At 33.5% G+C, this 21,333-nt stretch overlaps 2 protein-coding genes and 1 pseudogene across 2 annotated transcripts in view; 1 reads left to right on the top strand and 2 right to left on the bottom strand.

Annotated features, from left to right (window-relative positions):
- The window catches only part of PDE3B (phosphodiesterase 3B), a 172,429-nt gene that overhangs the window by 22,772 nt on the left and 128,324 nt on the right, over positions 1-21,333 (top strand). The gene's annotated exons all lie outside the window — the stretch shown is intronic.
- LOC118899003 lies at positions 15,015-15,828 on the bottom strand (annotated as a pseudogene).
- Positions 17,026-17,385, bottom strand: LOC118899004 (60S ribosomal protein L39-like). Its single transcript, XM_036859889.1, has one exon. It carries the CDS (start codon positions 17,351-17,353, stop codon positions 17,198-17,200), a length of 156 nt encoding a protein of 51 aa, XP_036715784.1. The 5' UTR covers positions 17,354-17,385; the 3' UTR covers positions 17,026-17,197.

The raw sequence follows: 21,333 nt of genomic DNA on the forward strand, positions 1-21,333 counted from the left end.
TGGATAGAATGTCCTTTTTAATATTTATAATGTTTTACATACACTACTGTTAAAGTACCTTTAGTTACCTATGTGATTGCCTTCCTATTGAGAAGCTGAGTTCCTTAAGAATAGGGGCAATGTCTTATCCCTCTTCTGCATTCCTTATCCTTAGTGCTGCAGATAGCACTGTAGCATTGTTATTAACATAGCACTTAATAAATGTCTATTAAGTGAATTCATATATGCTCTTTATTAGGTTAAAGAAGTTCCTTTCTATTCTTAGTTTGCTGAAAGTTGAATGTCATCAAATTTTTGCATCAAATGATATGATCATATAGTATGTCTTTTTTTCTTTATACTGTTAATATGATGGATTACATTGCTTTTGTTTCTTGAATATTGAACCAGCTTTTGCATCGCAGGGATAAGTACCACTTGGCTGTGGTGTATTATTATTCTCGTGTATTGCTGGATTTGATTTGTTAATATTTTGTTGAGGATTTTTGTATCTATGTTCATGAGGGATGTAAGTCTGTAGTTTTTTTGGTACTGTTTTTGTCTAGTTTTGGTATCAGGGTAATGATGCTACCACTATGAGTTGGGAAGTATTCCCTTTTCTGTTTTCAGAAGAGAGTATATAGAATTAGTTTTATTTATTCTTTAAATGTTTGGTAGAATTTCCGAATGATATCATTGGGGACTAGAAATTCCTTTTTTCTCTTTGGAAAGTTTTGAACTATGTATTCAATTCATTAATTTTCTCTGTTGCTTTTCTGGTTTTTTCATTGATGTCTGATCTTATCATTGTTACCTTTTTTCTGCTTGCTTATAGGCTTATTTTGTTCTCATTATAGTTTGTTAAGGTGGAAGCTTAGATTATTGATTTTAGATTTCTTTTCTAATATAAGCATGTAGTGTTTTAGCTTTCCCTCTAAGCACTATTCTATCTGCATGTCATAAATTTTGATATGTTGTATTTTAATTTTTATTTGGTTCATACTATTTTCTAATTTCCCTTTAAACTTCCTCTTTGAATTACAGCTTATTTAGAAGTTGTTTAATTTCTAAGTGTTTGGAGTATTTCTTTTATCCTTTTGTTATTGATTTCTAGTCTAATTTCTAATTTTATTATGGTCAGAAAGCTTACTTTATATGATTTCAGTTCTGTAAATATATTTGGTGCATGTGTATGATCTTTTCTGTGCTGTATTTACCCTGGATGGACTTGCTAGGTGGTAGGGTACATCTGTGCTTCAATTTTGCTGAATAATGCCAAATTGTTTTTCAAGTGAAGTGACGACATAAAACTTTGTGTAGGTTGAAAAATTACTAATTTGTGACTTCTCAAATGTTTATTTAAATAAAAAATTTATAGTAAATTTATAAGTTATATTGAATTGATTTGAAGTATTTGGATCTTGAAATAGAAATGGAAGTTGTATCCCAAAGAATATAAAAGTTGAAAAATATTTAAATAGTTCTAAAGCCAGTGGGGAATGTGAAGCAATACTGTTAAATGCTGTTAGAGAAACAATGGAACTGTGTTCATTTAATATTAATGAATTCTGAAGGTTTTCCTAGAAATTTGGTTTTGCTGCCCACTAAAGGTATTTCAAGCCCATTTTATGCATCATACCTGTGCTGCACCACGAGCAGATGGAAGTTCCTGGGGGAACTTTCTCAGTGACCCGTAATTTGAGATAGGATGATAGTTATGGAGCTACAGAAGATAGTACTAAAGTTGCCACTGTATCTGTTTTATTTGCCTAACAAACAGATTTCTCGTTGCCTCTTCTTTCACAGATCTTATGGATGACATACAATTCACTTTATTTATTAATGTCTAATCGATTAGCATATAATCTTAAGATTATAATTCTAAAGGTGAAATGGATCTTAATTGAGTAATTTAGGAGTTTACCCAAATCACCACATAATTTCCTTTTTTTGAACAATGCAAAATATGCACTTCTCTTATTACACAGGTTCAAAAAGTTTCTGACTAGATAGGAGATAGTTTTCCTTTAAAGCTACATTCAGAATTTTATTTCTACGATAGTAACTTGAAAGTATGCAGTTTCCCTTTTCATTTCATTTATTGAAATTGATTTTTATTGCTGTTTTTGGTAAAGAAATTTAAAATTTCACTAACATTTGTTTTTTAACCATAGGGAAAATGTGTTTTCAAGAAATTAGAGATTTGAATTTGAAATATTTTTTATGTTAAACATTCTTCCAATTTTTTGTTTAACTATGGACTCTTCATAACATCAAAGAGTTGCATGTTTTAGAGCTTAGAGAAAAATGGACACACTGAATCCTAGCAACTAAAGGCAAATAGACAGCTACGTCAGTACCACACTTATGTCAGCGGTTTGTCCTATTTGCTTGGGAACTCTTTTGTTTTAGTAGTGTGTTTACAATGAAGTCTTTCACTGGAGCAGGACTACATGACTGAATATGTACTCCGTGTTGTTTGAGTACGTTCTGTATACAAACTTTAAGACATATGTATACAGGCATATTTACTGTTATTTAGTTATTTGTTATTGGTATTTAGTCTTATTTATTGTATTTATTTTCTTTCTCAAAAGTATTTTATCTGTTCATGTTTAATAACTAGCAGTAGGCTTTGCATTTCTAATTATAGTGTCCTTGTATAGGGCACTGAGTGTGATTCCAGATAAGTTATTATAATTAGATCTGTATGGTTTATGAGCCACATGACTTGTTTTTAAGAGAGAAGTTTAAGCTATTAGAGGTGGAATAATCTGTATTCTTCTTGAACAAGGCCTATAATTTTATCATGCCTTAATTTTCCTAAAGGTTGCTCTGAAAATTATTTACTAAGAGTTTAAAAGTTATCATTAAAATGAAGTTCAGAGTGCCCCCGGGGCTGTGGGATTTTGTGTGTGTTTTCTGAGGCGGGGCAGATGTTATCTTCATGAAAAAGGCCAATAGGCAGTTGAATCGAAGATCATAGGTTTGAAAAGAGAATGAGGCTAGAGATAAACTTTTGAAGCTATTCAGTATGTTTCATTCATTCCTCTATATGCCCCAGGGAATTCAGGCCTTGGAGTTCATGCAGACCACAAGGCTGGCATCTCCCTTTCCTGTAGAGTTGATAGTCTAGTCACTATATTCTAGAGGGAGGATTATTTGCTAAAGAAGGTCATAGATGAAGCTTGAGAATAGATGAGACTGGGGGGAAAAAAGGAGTGCAGATAGAATTTTTTAAAAATTAAGGACAACCTGACTTTGGGAAGTACCTGTATTGTGGAGGTTTTCAGGAGAAAGGCAAGAATTGTGGGAAGTACCTATATTTAGTGGTTGGCATGTCAAAAAGGAGTCAACAAAGAAAACAGAGTCAGGGTGGTAGGTTGTGGGGGATTTACCACTTGTGCAAATTTCTTCTAAGCCTTGGGGAGAAAGGTGTTCACATGGCCACATGTTTCTGTAGGATTTCCAAAAGTAAGGTATTTTAAGTTAAGAGTGCTGTCTCTTTCCATTCTTGATTTACCCTCATGTCATGTAGCATTGGAGTGCCTGTAGGCATTTTTGGCATCCAGCTAAGGGAAAGTTGAATTGGGGTTACATTTAGTTTGGGTGGCATATGTTTATATGGTTCATTGTCACTTCAGAGTGTAGTTAGGTTTTTGCTAGCTGTTCTGGTATAGGGATGACATTTGGAATACAGTTGACCCTTGAACAACACAGGTTTGAACTGTGTGGGTTTACTTACATGTAGATTTTTTCCAATAATAAATAACTATAGTACTACGCTATCTGAGGTTGGTTGAATCCATGGATGTGGAACCTTGGATATGGAGGAGCTGCCTATATGGAGGGCTGACTATAAATTAAATACAGATTTTCGACTGCTCGGAGGGTTGGCACTCTTAGCCCCCCCGGTTGTTCAAGGGTCAACTGTACTCTTATTACTTACTGTGCTGACTCAGTGTTATGAAAAAAGATGCAAGGCCAGAGATTATAGATGATATGGACATGTCCTACAGAATCTGACACTAGAAGTACGTGAGTAGGGTAAGGGAAATACACCAAGCCAGAAGCTAGTCTGGGGAAAACTCTTTTGAATCTGATAGCTTACAAAGGAAAGAAACAAATGTAAGTTTCCCCAAATTTGACAACAGTACTAAAATTTTATATTACATAGCCAGTAACAGTTTGTGAACCTAAAAGAATATTTTCTAAAATGTGAGTAATGATTTAGTTTTCAGAAAGTTTTAAAAAATCTATTTCTTTATAGAAAATGTTACGTATCATTGTCACATGAAGAAGTGATCATGAAAGATATGCAATTAAAATGTAGAAAAAGTATCCTAGAAGTGTATCAGGGAGTTTATTATTGATAGAATTATGATGTTATTTTTCTAGATTTTAGTGATACTTGTGTTGTGATTCTTTCCCCCCTCATTCTAGATAAGTATTCACCATTACACCTAAGTTTGTATTTCTAATTTTGCTTTTTTTTCTTAAAGAGGTTCCCCTAAATTGTTTAAAGTTCAGGCCCAGCAAAACCTGGGAGGCACAGAATCATGCACGTCAAGAGGATACAGTTCAAAGATGGAGGATGTGTTCTGTTTTAAATGATGCATTGAGGTCATATGGAAGGCAGTTTGACTTGGTGATAAAGGTCATTATTGACGATCATATGAATTTGGGAGTAGAGAGTGGAGGTTGTATATTGTTTTAAGAAAGTGGCTGTGACGTCAAACAACAGTATTTTGGAAGGGAAAGCAAGGTCCAGGCAAGTTTTATGTGTATGTGTGTGTATGCTTCAAAGATAGATGCACATCTAAATATGTTAGAGAGAGAGAAAAGAGAGATATATATATAAACACACACACACAAACACATATATATAAAATATATATATGTGTATATATATACATATATATGTGTGTGTGTATATATATATGTATATACACACATATATTTATATAACACAGAAGGAGAAATTAAAGATAATAGCAAGTGAGGTTAAAGCTCACAGTAGCTAGAGCAGAGAGGTAAGGAAATGAGATCAAGACACAGGAGTAAACTAAACAGTAGAATTCAGTGAAGGGGCAAACATCCATCCCTATACACTTAAGTAGTTTTTTTAGAAAAAAATGATGTTTAACTGATATATAACATCATGTTTGTTTCAGGTACAAATAATGATTCAATATTTTGTATTTATTGCAAAATAATTGTCATAATAAGTCTAGTTAACATCCATCACCTTACATAGTTATCAAAAAATTGTTTTTTCTTGTGATGAGGACTTTTAAGATCTACTCCCTTAGCAGCTTTCAAATGTGCACTATAGTATTATTGACTACAGTCATTTTGCACACCCCTACCCCCCACCTCTGGCAAACCACCAATCTGTTATCTGTATCTATAGCTTGTTTTTTTTGTTTTTGTTGTTTGTTTGTTTTTTAGATTCTACAAATGAGTGAAATCATACAGCATTTTTCTTTCTCTGTCTGACTTATTTCACTTAGTATAATGCCCTCAAGATCCATGCATTTTGTCACAAATGGCAAGATTTCATTCTTTTTTATGGCTGAATAATATTCGTGTGTGTGTGCACGCACACAACACACAAATACCACATTTTCTTTCCATTCATTCATCCATCGATGGACACTTAGGTTATTTCCCTATCTTGGCTATTTGTAAATAATGCTGCATTTCAGCAGTTGTTTAGTCATCACTGTTTTAGCTCTGTGTTGATGCTGAGTAGTGTAATTGGTTTTTATAATGCTGGCCACAAGCATTTCTTCCTGAAACCATGACATACTCTGTGCTTAGTTGGCTCCAAAACAATACAGTTTTAAAAGATTAACATTTGGATGGTTATGTCTTTTGTGACATAAATGGAAGATAATTATCTGTATTAATTTAACATGTTAAAATCAGTCTTCCCAAATTCTTCTTTGACTATATGAAGTGGTTGCCCCAAATTCTTCTTTGACTATATGAAGTGGTTGCCCCTAATTAGAGATACATATCAAGTCTTTTGCTGGTAAGGTTATACAAACTGATTATTACCAAAGACTTGGAATACATTTATTTTCTTTTAGCTTTATAGATCTTATGGAAAAGGGTACAAATTGAGTATCAGATAGGACATTTATTATTACTTTTTTCATTCCATCCACCAATATTTATTAGGTGTCTACTACATGGCAGACATGGGTCTAGGTGCTAGGGGAGAGCAATGAACTACATGGACAAGGTCTCTGCCTTCATGGAACTTGCATTCTAGTGGGAGAGATAGAAAATAAGAAATAAGCACATATACATGTAATATATTATCAGATAGCAATGTGTGTTGTGAAGAAAAATAAAGGAGAGTAAGATGACAGTGTGGTGGAGGATGATATTTAGATAATGTGATAGGAAAGCCAGGTAGGATATTTACAAATCACTTTTTCTCAGTATATTTAGAAAATTATTTTATGCAAGCCAAACAGTGTTTACAAAGATCAAACCATTTAAAACTTAATAGGAGCAACATCTGTTCACCATAGTTTTCTCACCTCTAAAATTAGTACCTACCCCGTAGGTTTGTTGAAGAGTTTAAATAAGATTGTGTGTGTGTGTGTATGTATGTGCAAGTATAGCCTTGGCACAATGCTTGAGTTATTATCAACTCGCAATAAATGTTGAGTCTCCTTTTTAGCATGACTTTATTTCATGTTATTTATTTTATATGCATTTATATGAACCAAATAGGTTATGAGTTGACCAAGTCCTCTGTTAAGTACTTTCTTTTCCTGCATATATCTCCAAATTCCAGATTGAAGCTTTTTTCTTCAAATTTAGAGAATACAACTTTTTAAAATTGAGGCATAACATACATACTACCAAGTACACTAATCTTAAAATATACTGCTTAATGAATGTTTTCATAGGTATATACATATGTGGTTACCACCCAGATCCAAATATAAAACATTCCCAGCACACCAGAAGAAATCTTTGTTCACGCTTAGAGGCATTACTCCCTCCATATGTTAACGACTATCCTAACTCCTATCTCCATCAATTTTTTTGGCCTGGTTTTGAATTTCATATAAATCGAGTTACATGGTATGTTATCTTTTATATCTGGTTTCCTTTGCTGAAAATAGTGCCTACAAGATTCATACGTGTTGTTAAATGTATCACTAGTTTATTCTTTTATAGTTCTGTGTAGTATTCCGTAGTACAAATGTATCATTATTTATTCATTCTCCAGTTTATGGTCATTTGAGTTATTTCCATTTTGGGGGAACATTTGTGATTAAAGCTGTTGTGAACATTCTTATACATCTTTTGGTAGACATATATTAATTTTTGTTGACTATATACCTAGGAGTGGGTTTATTGAATCATAGGGTAGGTATATGTTTGACCCTCAATAGAAACTGCCAAGCAATTTTCCAAAGTTGTACCAATTTATACACCCAGTAGTAGTCGATGAGAGTTCCAGTTGCTCCACATTCTAATCAACACTTCAGATGAGTGTTTAGCCATTCTGTGAGTTGTGTAGTGCTGTGTCATTGTCACTTTAATTTACATTTCTTTGATGCTTATGATGCTTGAGTACTTTTCTATATGTTGATGGGACATTTGGGTATTCTCTTTTTTGGAATTCCTGTTTAGATCTTTTGCCCATTAAAAAATTGGATTTTTTTTTTATTATTGATTTATAGTAGTCTTTTACATTCTTTGTGAATTCTAGATACAAAACCTTTGCTGGATTTACGTACTGGGAATATCTTCTGCTGGTCTGTGGCTTATCCATTTGCTCTCTTAATGATATCTTTTGGTGAACAGAAGTTCTTAATTTTAATGAAGTATATGACTTTTGTTTTTTTTTCTATTAATAGGCTAGTAACTTTAGTTTTTAGTTAGCAGTTTAGTGGCCTTTTGAATATTTTAAAAAATCTTTCCTTACATGAAGATCATGAAGATATTTTCATATATTTTCTTCTAGAAGCTTTATAGTTTTACCTTTTACTTTTAGGTTTGTGATCTATCTTGAATTAATTTTTGTTAATGGTGTGAAATTGAGGTCAAGGTTCATTGTTTTTTCACACTAGTTTCCAAAACTCTAGCACCATTGATTGAAAAGGCTGTCTTTCCCCCACACAGATTTTCAGTGGCATCTTTTTCATAAAGCAAGTGACCATATATGTGTGGATCTGTTTTTGGACTCTGTTTCATTAGTATATTTGTCCATCCTTTGACCATTGTCACACTAAAACTTTATAGTAAATGTTGAAATCTTGTTGTGTAAGTCCTTCAGCTTTGTCCTTCTTAAAGATTGAAGTTGGCTCTTCTAGGGTCTTTGCAGTTCCATATAAATTTTTGGATTGGTTTGTCAGTTTTCACAAAATGTCTTGCTGGAATTTTGATTAGGATTGCATTGGAGCTATAGATTAATTGGGGGGAACTGGTTGTCATAATAATATTGAGTCTTACAAACCATGAACTGTGTGTATTTCACCATTTATTTACTTCTTTAAAATTTTTTCTCATTATCATTTTTTGGTTTTCAGTGTAGCTATCTTACCCATCTTATGAAAGATTTATTCATTATTTGATTTTTTGTTATTATATAATAAATGCTGTTTCATAAATTTGACTTTCCATTTGATTGTTATTACTATATAGAAATACAATAGAAAAGTCTTGAACTTGTATCAAAAAACCTTACTAGAGTCACTTATTCATTGTAGTCACTTGTTTGTAGATTCCTTTGCATTTTCTCCATATATAATCCTGTTATCTGTGAGCAAAGACAGTTTTACTTTTTCTAATTTTTATACTTTTCTGCCTCTTTATTGCCTTATTTCAATGGCTAGAACCTCCAATATAAAGTTGAATAGAAGTGAGGACAGTGGACAATCTTGTTTTCTCCCCAACTTCTGGGGAATATATTCAGTATATTGACATTAAAATTGATGTTAGCTGTAGTTGAGGGATGTGTGTGTATTTTTTTTGGTAAAAGATACCTTTTATCAGATTAAAGAATTTTCCTTCTTCTATTTCCAGATTGCTAAGAGGTTTGTAAAATTATGAATGAGTGTTAAATTTTATCAGATACTTTTTCTGTATCTATTGAGATGATCCTAGGAGTTCTTTCTTTTATTTTGTTAATGTGGTGCGTTACTTTGGTTTATTTCCAAATGTTGAACCAACAGCATTGTTTTCTTGGAATAAATCCCACTTAGTCATATGTATTATCCTTTTTATATGTTGCTAGATTTGCCTTGCTAAATTATTATTATTATTTTTAGAATTTTCATTAATGTTCATGAGAGATGTTGGTCTGTAATTTTCTTTTCTCATAATGTCCATGTCAGGTGTTGGTTTTAGGGTTATGCTGGCTTCATACAATGACTGAGTATTTCCTTTTTCACTATTTGCTGAAAAAAGTTGTGTAAGATTGGTTTCTGTTACTTTTAATCTGTGGGATCATCTTTTTTTTTCTCTTACAAAATTTATGAAGTAGTCATCAAAATATAGGGTATGGTTGTCTTCTTCTACAGTTGAGGAACCTGAAGCTCAGAGAAGTTAAGCAGGACTAGGCAGCTGGTAGTTACTGATCTGGTATTAAAAACCAGTTCTGTCTTACTTCAAAACCCGTGATGCATAATGTACATGGAGGAAAGTGACTGACCACGTGGTCATGTGGAGGTCTTAAGAAATACTAGAAGTTATTCTTTTGAAAGCTGAGAGAACTTCTTTTGGAAACTTACTTTCTGCTAGTCTAAGAATCACACTCCTGATGACTGCTTCTTAGCTGTTTGTGAGGGTTGTGGCTTAAAGCAGCTAAGCTTTATAATTCTCAGCTGGCTCTGTCCAACGAAAAGCCTGTCCCTTCCAAAACTGAACAAATCAGTTTTATTTCTCTGTGGTAACAAATGGTTACTTGGAATTTACTGGAATTCCTCTTTTTCCAAATCCACATAATCCTGGCAAAAATTCTTTGGCTTTGTAGAAGTTAAGATATTTCCTAGCATATGATAGGTTCAGAGAGTCAGCTCATCCTATACTGACAGGACCAAGGATAGGGGAAAAAACTTCATACGAGGGAAATATAAGGTGATTTTTAAGACTTATCTAGTACTTTATTTCCCCCTTAGTTCAAGCATTCTCATCAGAGAGGCTTTCTTATAAAAATAAAGTTAACTTTTATTTCACGTAGAAGCGTCTTTTCTTTCTACGGGGTACAAAGTACATGAAAAGGGGTACTTGTTTGTTGATCATTAAAAACTTCAGGTTTTCAAACAATTATTTACTAATGACATCTCATCCTGTAGCTATTTATGTTTTATTTTTAGAATTGTATTGGAAATGTTTGATTCCTTTATGATTTTTCAGCAAGTTATATAAAGTTGTTTAGTCACTAAAATTTATACTGTGCCCATGACATTATTTTATTCCCTTCGTATGAAAGCCTCAATAAGTTTTTCTTGTTTCCAGTTAACTTAATTAGAAAGTCTGGCTCCGTTTGAAACAGCTTCTCATTTTTAAAGCATCAAGCGTTATTTAGTGAAGCCTATAAAAGAATAATATGAGAGAAGGTAATTCTTTTTAGGAGAAAAGTGTTCTGTGTTAGTAAAACCTCAGGATTTTAGAGCTGAAAACTTTTCTAAGAGATCATTTAATCCTTTTAGTACTTGTGATATTGATATCTTAATGGGATTATTTTGCTGACAAATATAGTATTTATTGCTTTCTAAAATCCTTTGTTAATTATGGGTGCCTCCAACAATGGAGACACAAATTTAATTTAAAGGAATAGATATTATTGAGGAAAACAATTTATTCAGTCTTTCATGCAATAAAATTTGATGGAGGGCATTACGTATTATGCCAGGTGCTCCTAGGTACAGAAATGAAAGCAACACAACCATTGCTCTCAGTAGTCACAATCATTGGAAAAAAAAAAGGAATAGATATCATTTTTAGCCTTGGTCACCTTAAAAATTGGAGTTAAAGTATTGGCCCTTTTTAGTTCTGCTGGTAATAGTAGATCTTATTCTCTTGCCAGTCTATAGGTCTAATTGGTTAATATGTGGACTCTAATATTTAGTGAGGTTAATTATTAGTATGAAATTAAGGATTTCATTTTGGTTTTTATATAAAGCTAGATATAAATAGACTTCATAGTTAATTATTTATGCTGAATAATAAAAGTTTAAGTTTGGAGGTTGTATATATTATTGGGAACACATGCTCTAGAAGTTGTATTAAAAATTTGATAGAAAAATAGGAAATTGATTGATTTTATTATAATAATTTTGTGAAACAGGAAAAAAATTTTAAATTATCAAGGTAAACTGTCAAAAATAAGTATTTAGAAAGGAATGTTTTAATGTTGAATTACTTATGAACTGACAACTGTAATCTTTTGCCTAAGATTAAAATCATAGTACAGTGCTTTAAAAACTTTCAGAGCAAAGGCTTGTCAGTTTTTCCCATTTTTAGGAAAAAATTTTAGGGTATTATTTCTTAAAATATTTGTTTAATAAAAAGAAAAATTACTAATATTCCAGATGAAGTTTTCTTTCCAAATGAAGTTTTCTCTTTTAACCTTACTGTGTTCTCACTTGTAATGTTCAACTGATATTGTTGCTGGCAAGGTCTCCTGACTAGTGAATTTATTCTCCTATCGTAAATGTTCTGATGTCATTATTTCCTTCTCTGTCTTTTATCATGGCTCAGTCATTTTATGGGAACCTGACACAGAGACAGGCAAAAGGTTAGCTGGAAGGGAAAAGAGATGAAACTGAAACTAAAAGTGATTCAATATATACTAAGTTATCAGTTACTACTTGCATATTATCCATGGTAAATTTTATATTTGTACTGGCTTTTCCTTGTGTTTTTAGGAGCCCTGCTTGGAGTATCTCCTTTGGTCATTTAGTTAACAAATCTAAGTGCCTATTATGTGCATAACATTTCTGTGACTACCTAGCTCATTGATTTGTGCTCAAGTGATAGTATCCAATTTTAATATTAACTTTCTAAAACATACAGAGCTTAGCGTTCCCCACATACAGGGCTTAATCTTCCCGACAAATTATATGTGTGTATTTTAAAGGCAAAAATAAATGGATTTATTCAAATTCTAGCTCTCTGCCATTGGCACGAATAAATAGGTTTAACTATATTTCCTGTTAGCACTTTCTGAAGTTTTATTGAATGACATGTCTAAAATGAGTAGTAGATATTATCTGTGTTGGAATTATCTTTGGATTCCAATTACGTACACCATCTCTTTACAACTGATATTCAAAAATAGTTTCAAAAGTTTGAACAATTTTAACATAAAATTTCTGTTCCGCTTTTGTAATACATTTTTATTTCCTTCAAAGTAATACATACACATAGTTAAAAAATCAAACAGCACTAAAAGATTCAAATGAAAAATTGTAGTCCCCTTTCTAGTTCTTCCCCACTCTCCAGTCCTGCTCCTCAGACATAATCACTCCGAATTCTTTTCACTGTTTCTTGTGGTATTTATCTACGTAATTTAAAATAATATGCCTCTTCTGCCAATTTCTTGGCTTAAGTGATTCTTGTATGTTATTGAGAATTTAGGTCTCTTAGAGTCCTTCCCTTTCACTCTTCTTCTATTCTCTTACTGTAGCTATGTCACAATTTTAAAATCTATTTTTGGTATTTACATTTTTTGATTATGAAAATATTGTTTACTGTTGAACTAAGTCTACTTAAAAAAAAAAAAGCATCCAGTGTTACTATTAAAATGTCTGAAGCTAATCTAATTTCTCTCTGGAAGTTTTTAGGATTTTGTTTATCCTGGTGTTCACAAATTTTGTGATGTTGTGCCTTGGTATATGTCTTTTTTTCAATCATGTGCTGATATTTGATTTTTTTTTTTAAATTTATGAGATTCATATCTTTTAGTTTGGGGAAAATTTCCTGTGGTTTTTAATAATTTCTCTTTTTTTCCTCTTTTCAATTCTTTCTTTCTGGACTTACTATTAATTGGCCATTGTATCTCCTATTTTGACATTGTATCTCTTGGATTAATTGCTTAATTAAAAAAATTTTTTTTTCCTCCCCAAGTCCATCTCTTAGGATTTTTGTTTTATTTTTCTTGTCCTTCACTTCATCTTCTCATCCTTCTAGTGACTTACAAAATTTTTGTTGTCGTAGTTTTAATTTCTCCAAGAGCTTTCTTGTTCTCTGTTCCCGTTTCAATATTATATTTTTGCTTCATGGATGCAATATCTACTCTTATCTCTCTGAGATTATTAATAACATTTTATCGATGTTTTCTTCTGTTTCTTTTTCCTGCGATTTCCTAATTTCTTGTGGCTCATTTTAGTCTTTGCCTTTCTATTGGAAGCTTTCATCAGATCCTTAGAGTCTTAGTTCTCTCAAAAGCAGACTCTAAGATAGGGAGATGATTCTAGGAATTATAATCAGAGAATGGGGAAGTGAGACAGTACAAGAGGAAAACTAGTAAAGAGTATATTGATTGAGTGGATTACTGCTGTGGGCAGCTGGGATTCAATATTACTGGAGACTCTCAGAGAGACTCTATGCTGTCCAGTACTAACCACTAAGCCATGTACTGTTATTTATATATAAATTACTTAAATTAAATAAAATTTAAAATTCAGTTTTTGGTCACACTAACCACATCTCAAGTGCTCAATAGCCACTTGCAGCTAGTGGCAGCCATATAGGACAGTGTAAATATCGAACATTTCCATGCTGGTTTAGACCATGATACCACAGAATTGTCTCACTGAGGTGCAGGGAAGCTGGGCACTTTATCTACCAACATCTGTCCCTTATTGGTTAAAAGTTGCTCCTGGCATTCTTTTTTTTTTTTTTTTTCCCCCACACCAAAACAGTACTTTATTTTGTAAATTTTGACCCATTATTACTCCCATGTTATGGTTTTTTTCAGCTGTCAAGTGTACAAGGTAAAGAAAAAATTTAGTTAGGTGGGGGCTGCACCTGGAAAATAAATTTCTTAAACTCCATATACACGTTTCAGAACTGCTGGGTCCCAAGTCCCTCTATGAACTCCTGGGCTGCCAGTATCATGTGCAGCCTACAAAGCTACACTATCTGAATGGCTTATTAATTCTGCATATCAAGTCAATCAATGTGTCAACCTGTAACAGACTGCACACTTTTAACTGAACATGGCAAAATATTCACTCTCTAGAACTTTACATCATCATTTGATGTCAAACAATGAAGCAAATCCCAACAGTATATACAAAAAACAGCTTTGCATTTACAAAAGATTGTTTCCCATACTGATTAATCCAGGCAGCTAACTCATTGGTTTATGCAACTTTTTTGAAGAAAAATAAATCAATTACTAGCAGAACTATTAGTTGATCACTCATCCATTGACAACTTGCATCATTTATTCAGTGCTATATTAAATAATGTATTGGAAGATAGATTAACTAATAGCTCCAAGCCTCCTAACAATTTAAATGAAAATTACAAAATGTTTGAGACCCTATTTTGGAATACAAAGGGTGTTTGACTTCCAATTTCCATTCTCTGTAGAACAAGAAAAGGTCATTCCTTTATGGACATGCATAAAATACATCACATTTTCTGTTCTGCTGATGCTATAAATTCAATACCAATTCTCCAGCCACATCAGTTATGAGCATAAAGTATATCATGTAACCTCAAATCTCTAACAGTAGGAGGCTTAAACAAGAATGGATGCTGCTAGAATAATGCTGCTTCCTTTGATGTGGCAACTCAGCATCCATCTCCCTCCCCCTCAGATGATTCTTCAACATGTTAGAGCAGTGAGGAATGGTTTTAATCCCATACCCAAGTTAGAGTGAAGACATTGGCCACATAATACACCTGCTCTATTTTTTAAAAAATTCTGAATCTTGGGCAACTGTTCTCCTGTAACTGCTTTACAGTTTCTAAAAGCAGTTATTGTCCAAAGCTGGAAGAACTTAAGTCTTCTCAGATGAGCATGTAAATGAATGGAGGGAGGTAAACAAAAAATAAAAAAGACGAGGTCTGATAGGGGAGCAGCCGGATAAGAAAATCAAAAAGGAATAGTAATTTAAAGTTTATTCCAGCTATAATGCAGGTTATTCTGACTTTTAGGTAGCATCACATGGCATACTTCTGAGTCCATTCCTGACTTATTCTATTGTACTTATCTCTTTTATAGATCCGTGCAATCTCTGGCACTAGGGGGTCATCTGGGTTTGGATCACATAGCAGTGAACAGATGGATAAAAGAAATTTAGAAGTAGTTAAAGCAGGAGACCACTGTGATCTTAGAATGTCGAGACAAATGCTGCCATTACTGTTAATATTTGGATGATAAATTCTTGCTGTAAATGCAACCTTAAGTGGTTTGAAGGGGTAGTCTGTAGGAAATGAACTGTCAAAAAGAATACACCGCCTTGATATGGGCTGTCATTAGGTCCCATAATTGTAGCTTGCCAATGAAACATATCATCCCCAACTGGACCTTCAGAACATTGTGCTGCAGGGTCACGGGCCAAATCACCAAGTTCCTTATTAATCCGTTTCAGCACCATAGTCTGTGCTTTTTGTTTGGCTCCTTACTATTTCGGTGTGTGCTCAAAGGTCAGGCCAAAACTCTTGATTATCCCCGCGGCTGGGAAGGATTGTTTCTTTGTCTCACACCAGCTCTGCCAGACACAGGCGCAGAGGGGCCGGGGCCTCCCTCAGGCTGCAGCCTGGCCTCCTCCCTGAGCGGCAGCTGGTGCCTCCCTGGCCCTACGGGGCTCATGCGCACGACCTCTCCTGGCGCTCTTAACTCCCTGTTACTTCTGGCCCGTGTCAGTCTGCTATCTCACCTCTATTTTCTACTAGCTGCCTGCTATACCAAATGCAGAATTTCTCTGGATCTCTGGTCTCTAGAATTTCTCCAGAGACCAAAATTCTGGTCTGCCAGTCTGAAGGGAAGTAGTCGCTTGACTGAACACGGTGGAGGTAGCGTCTTATCAGTATAAATATGTAGGTTTTCAATCAAACTCCCCAGATTTTAGTGGGAAATCTTACCCCAACATTCTATGGCAATTGCTATCTTCAAGTGCTAAGTCTTCGGAGGGGTCTGTGAGTAAATTGACTTCCTATTCTTTTTCCTTACTGTAGGCGTTTAGGTTTCAATCTTTTTTGATCTGCAAATTACCACCCCTTTGGAGCTTAAGAAAAATTATGACATATAGTGTTTCAAACATACGGAAAAGTATAAAGAAAAATATACGTGCAATTCTTGTAATGCTGTGGTAAACCCAACTAGGCTGTGATGTATTGTTTTGTCTTGTCTTTTCTTTTCCCTCCCTCCCTCCCTTCCTTTTCTTCTTTCTTTTCCTTCAATGCCAAGATCTTTTATTTGATTAAATTTTAGGAGACTTGCCAACACTCATTGATATCAAGGCAGCTAAGATTTGTATTGGTTTTTCTCCTCTACTTTGCTGTGTTTAGTTTGGTAATATTTTATTGAGAATTTTGTGTCTATTTGCATAAGACATTTTGGCATTTAATGTTCTTTTCTTGTAACATCTGTTCTCAGCTGGTTTTGATATCAGGGTAGCACTAGACTTATGAAAAAGTTGGTGAGTGTTACCTCTTTTTCTGTTATCTGAAACAGTTTTTACAAAATTAGGATTAGTTGTTCCTTAAATGTTTGTTTGAACTACTCCGTTTGGGGCTAGCTGTATTTTTTGTGTGTGTCACACTCCTTCCTTCTGTTTTAATATTTTTCTTTATAACACAGAAATATCTTTCAGTTAGGTTCAGTTAGTGTAAGCTCTTTTTGTGTGTCTGAAAGTTTCCTTGTTTAACTCTCACTTTTGAATGATAGTTTACCAAGATGTAGAATTCTAGATTGTCAGTTTTTTTTTCTCCTGGGTTTTTCTTCCTCAAATATCTTTAGAAAATTTTCCAAATTTCTTCTTTTTTTAAGGTTGGCATGACCAGGAGGCTTGGGTCTTATCTAAATATTAGGTCTGAAGGTCTAACAAATGGAAATTAATTTTTTTTTTTTTCCCAACAAAAGGGTCACATGTTTATTACTGAGCTACACAGTGAGCAGTGGTGAGGAAAGATCAAGAAAAGAGGAGAGAGCATCAAACACAGGCAGCTGTTCCAGACACTAGTGATGTTCTGATAATGTGTGCCACTTCATATGTGAGGCTCCTTATAGACCCAGCTTGGTTCTTCTCCAATGTCTTCTCTTAGAGTTGTACCTGATTTTATTACCAGTTTTCATTTGAATCCACTGGGCAATGGGACGATTCTGCTTTTGTTTCTTGGCCAGGAATTGCTTGATCCTGAAAGTCTTGTGAGAAGACATGGCGAGGAGCAAATCCAACCGCACATAGGATGGTGGACAAGAGAAAAGAGGGAAATTAATTTTTTAAATGGATATCCCAGTTTCTAATTAGACACCAGCAATATTTATGACAAAAAGTTCTTTATAGTCTCAAATATCTTTAATTTTAATGGAAACATTTTCTCCGAAAGATTAAACCAGCATTTCTGAATCATGGCTCCATTTTAGAACCTACTGATTTGATTGGTTTGGGATGGGGGTCTAGGTAGGCTTGGGTTATCTTTTGATGTGTCCAGGTAATTCTAATGTATAGATAGAGATTAAGAAACACTGAGTTACAAATTGATCTGTACTTCAGTGAAATTTTAATACAAATTTCAGCAGTCTTTTTCCTTTTTTTTAAAGTTACTGACAATCTAATTCAAAATTAGATTGAAACTAATTTACAGGACTTCCCTGGTGGTCCAACGGTTAAGACTCCATGCTTCCACTGCAGGGGGCACGGTTTGATCCCTGGTGGGGGAACTAAGATCCCTCATGCTGTGTGGCAGCCAAAAAAACATTTTTTTTTTACATGGAAAGACAGTCAAAGCAATTTAAAAAAGAACATAGTTCAGACTACCTGATTCAAGATTTATTTAATTACAGTGTGGTAGTAGTAATAAGATAGACATTATGGATCAATAGAATAGAATCGAGTGTCCAGAAATAGACCCACACACATAAGATCAGTTGATTTTTAGCAAAGGTGCCAAGGCAGATCAAAGGAGGAAGTTACAGTCTTTTCAACAAATGTCCTGGAACAACTGGCTAATCTGGAGGGGAAAAAATGAACACCGACTCTTACTCACACCATACACAACACAAGGGTTATAGACCAAAATTTAAAAATAAAAAAAACTATAAAACATCTAGAAGAAAATTCTGAACATAAAAAAAACACCATAAAAGAAAAAAAAAATTAACTGGACTTCATTACAATTAAAAACTTTTCTTTGAAAGCCATCAGTAAGAAAATGCAAAGGTAAACACTAGCATGGGAAAACTATTTATAATAAATATATCTGACAAATGACTTCTCTCCAGAATATTTAAAGATCTCTTACAACTCAGTAAAGAGAAAACAAATGATCAAATTAAAATTAGGCAAAAAATGTGAACACTCCTGCTAAGAATGTAAAATTGTACATTCCCTTGGAAAATGTTTTGGCAATTTAGCGTATGATCTTGGAGCTCTCTCCTAAGTATTTAATGAAGAGAAATAAAAACATATATCCACAGAAAAATTTGTTCATGTATGTTTGTAGCACTTTTGTTCATAAAAGCTGTAAATTAGAAACAACCCAAATGTTCATCACAGGTGAGTGGGTAAACAAATTGTGGTATATCCCTACAATGGAATACTACTCATTAATAAAAGGGAATGAACTATGAATACACACAACATGTGTGAATCTCAGAACATTAGCAAAACCTTATGCTAAATGGAAGAAGCCATATCCAAAGGAGTAAATACTGTATAATTCAGCTTATATACAATTCTAGAAAATGAAAAATAATTTATAGTGTCACAGAGCAGATCAGTGATCTGCCACCTAGGGCCAGTGGTAGGGGGAATTGAATACAGAGGAGTTAGAGGGAACTTTTGTTGGTGATGGAAATATTTATATCTTAATTGTGGGGATAATTACACAGTTGTACAATATTTGTCAAAAATCATTAAACTGAACATTTTAAATAGCTGTAAGTAAATTTGACTTCAATAAATTTGATTTTAAGAAAAGTAACGCTGGATTGGACAATCTCATATTCTTGTCCAATTACCATAGTATATAATTATGTGTCCTTTTCATAAGTTTTTATTTATTACTTTACTATTATGAGTATACACTGACAGTTTAGTTTGTATTATAATAAAATAAAATTCTAGAATCAAAATTACATTTCAAGAAGGATTATAACTGCTCTTTTTAACTGTGTGTGTGTGTGTGTGCACACGCGCATATGTGTAGAGTCTTTACTATAGGCATCCTCTTCCAAAATAAAATAAAACAAAAATAAACAAACTGGGAATTGTAGCTTTATTTTACATAGTGCAGAATAAAATAGGCAAAGACAATTTTGGGAATGAAATTGTAGCTTCTAGTTTTTATTTTGTGACTTCAAATCCATGTTAGTGGTTAAATTACAGTGTTTATTGTTGAATGTGGAGTATTTACTGTGGAAAAAGTATATTTATGGTCTTGGCTCATTTACTAATAAAATATTTTAACCTTTAATTGAATGTTGCTATAGCATGGATGTTAAGTGTATGTTACAATTACATTCTGTTGTATAATACTGGGAATGTTTTTATTATTTATATAGTAATAAGGTGAAAAACTGTATACTGTTTAAAAAATATGTGGATAATAGCTATTTCAGATCTTTCATGTGAGCCTATTAAAGCAAAAAAAAAAAAAGTTAAATACTGTTTTGTATATGCTGAATTCGCTGCTGCACAAAATAGAATGCAATGACCATATTTTCAGAGTGCTGGAGTGATTGTAAACAGATGAAGAAGTGCTGAATCAGGCACTCCAGGACTTTGACAGTTGCCCTGGAAACAGGGTGCATTATACTTGCTAGCAATAATCTCCCTCCCTCCTTCCCTTCTTCCCTCCCTCCCTGTTTCTCTCTCCTCCCCCACTCCCTCCCTCCTCTTTCCTTTTTTTTGATGATGGCAGTGCAACTTGAATTTGTATACTGATCTAGGCTCACACTTAATGTAAATGATTTTTTTAAATTGAGTTCAATGAAGGAAAATTAAACTATAGTTTTAATTAGACTATACTGTACAGTACCTGAAACTGAAAGGCTAAATAAACTGACATCTTTTAAAGTATTACATTTTCTTAGCATCTGTTATTGAGTTAAGAAGGTAGATTGAAATTTGTAATTTACTAAGTGACCTTGGATAAATTAAGCCCTTTGTTTCTCAATTTTCTCATTTGTAAAATGGCAATGGTAATAGTACCACAACTCCTAGTGGTGATGTAGATTAGATGAGCTAATGTATTTGAGGTGCTGGCACATAGTAACTTCTCAACAAATGTTTGCATATCATCATCATGATCATATCCAAAGTAAAACAACTTCTATACCTCACTATGGCTATTTCAATACACGTGTTACTGAGCAATATAATGTATTTCAAAGAAAAATGCTGGTAATGACACTTGCAAATAAACAAAAAGAAGTGTATTGTAAATTTTATTTGAATTTACAATAAAATTTTTGAATTTTTTCAATTGGTTGAATTTTTAAATTGTATTTATTGCCAATGTATTAGGTTTTGTAATGATCATTTAGATAGGAGCAATATTCATTCATTTTTAGGGTTTTTGGCCAGTTTCATAGATTGTAAAATAGCTGTAAAGACATAATTACAGTTTTCATACACACATATTTTAGCATTTTGGTGCATGCTGTATTAGATTATATCTTCAGCATCTGACAGCATGTAGTGACAAGATTGATTTCTTCCTTATTCAATCGTCTGGCAAATACATATTGTGTACCTACTGTGTACCAGATGCTGGGGATATCACAATGAACAAGACAGTCAAGATTCTTGCTGTCATGAAACTACTGTCATGAAACTTAGAAATCATTGTTGGGGAAGGTACTGGGGAAGAGTGATTGGATAAAACAACACATAAAAGAACAAGATAGCTTCAGAAAGTATGATAAGTCCTGAGAAAAAAATAAAACAGGCTGGTGGGATACAATGTGCCTGGAAGGACTAATTTAGATTGCATGGTTATGGAAGTCCTTTGTGAGAAGATGACATTTGAACTGAGACTTGAATGATGAGGAGACAGTCTCATGAAGACCTGGGGATGGATTTTCTGATTAGTGGGAATAGGAGTGCAACTGCTTCTTAGGCCTGATAAGCTTGGCATATTTGAATACTTTAAAAGATGAGTATTGCTAAAGGGTAACGATTGAGTGGAAGAGTG

The sequence above is a fragment of the Balaenoptera musculus genome, chromosome 8 (genome assembly GCF_009873245.2).
Source record: "Balaenoptera musculus isolate JJ_BM4_2016_0621 chromosome 8, mBalMus1.pri.v3, whole genome shotgun sequence".
Lineage (NCBI taxonomy): Eukaryota > Metazoa > Chordata > Mammalia > Artiodactyla > Balaenopteridae > Balaenoptera > Balaenoptera musculus.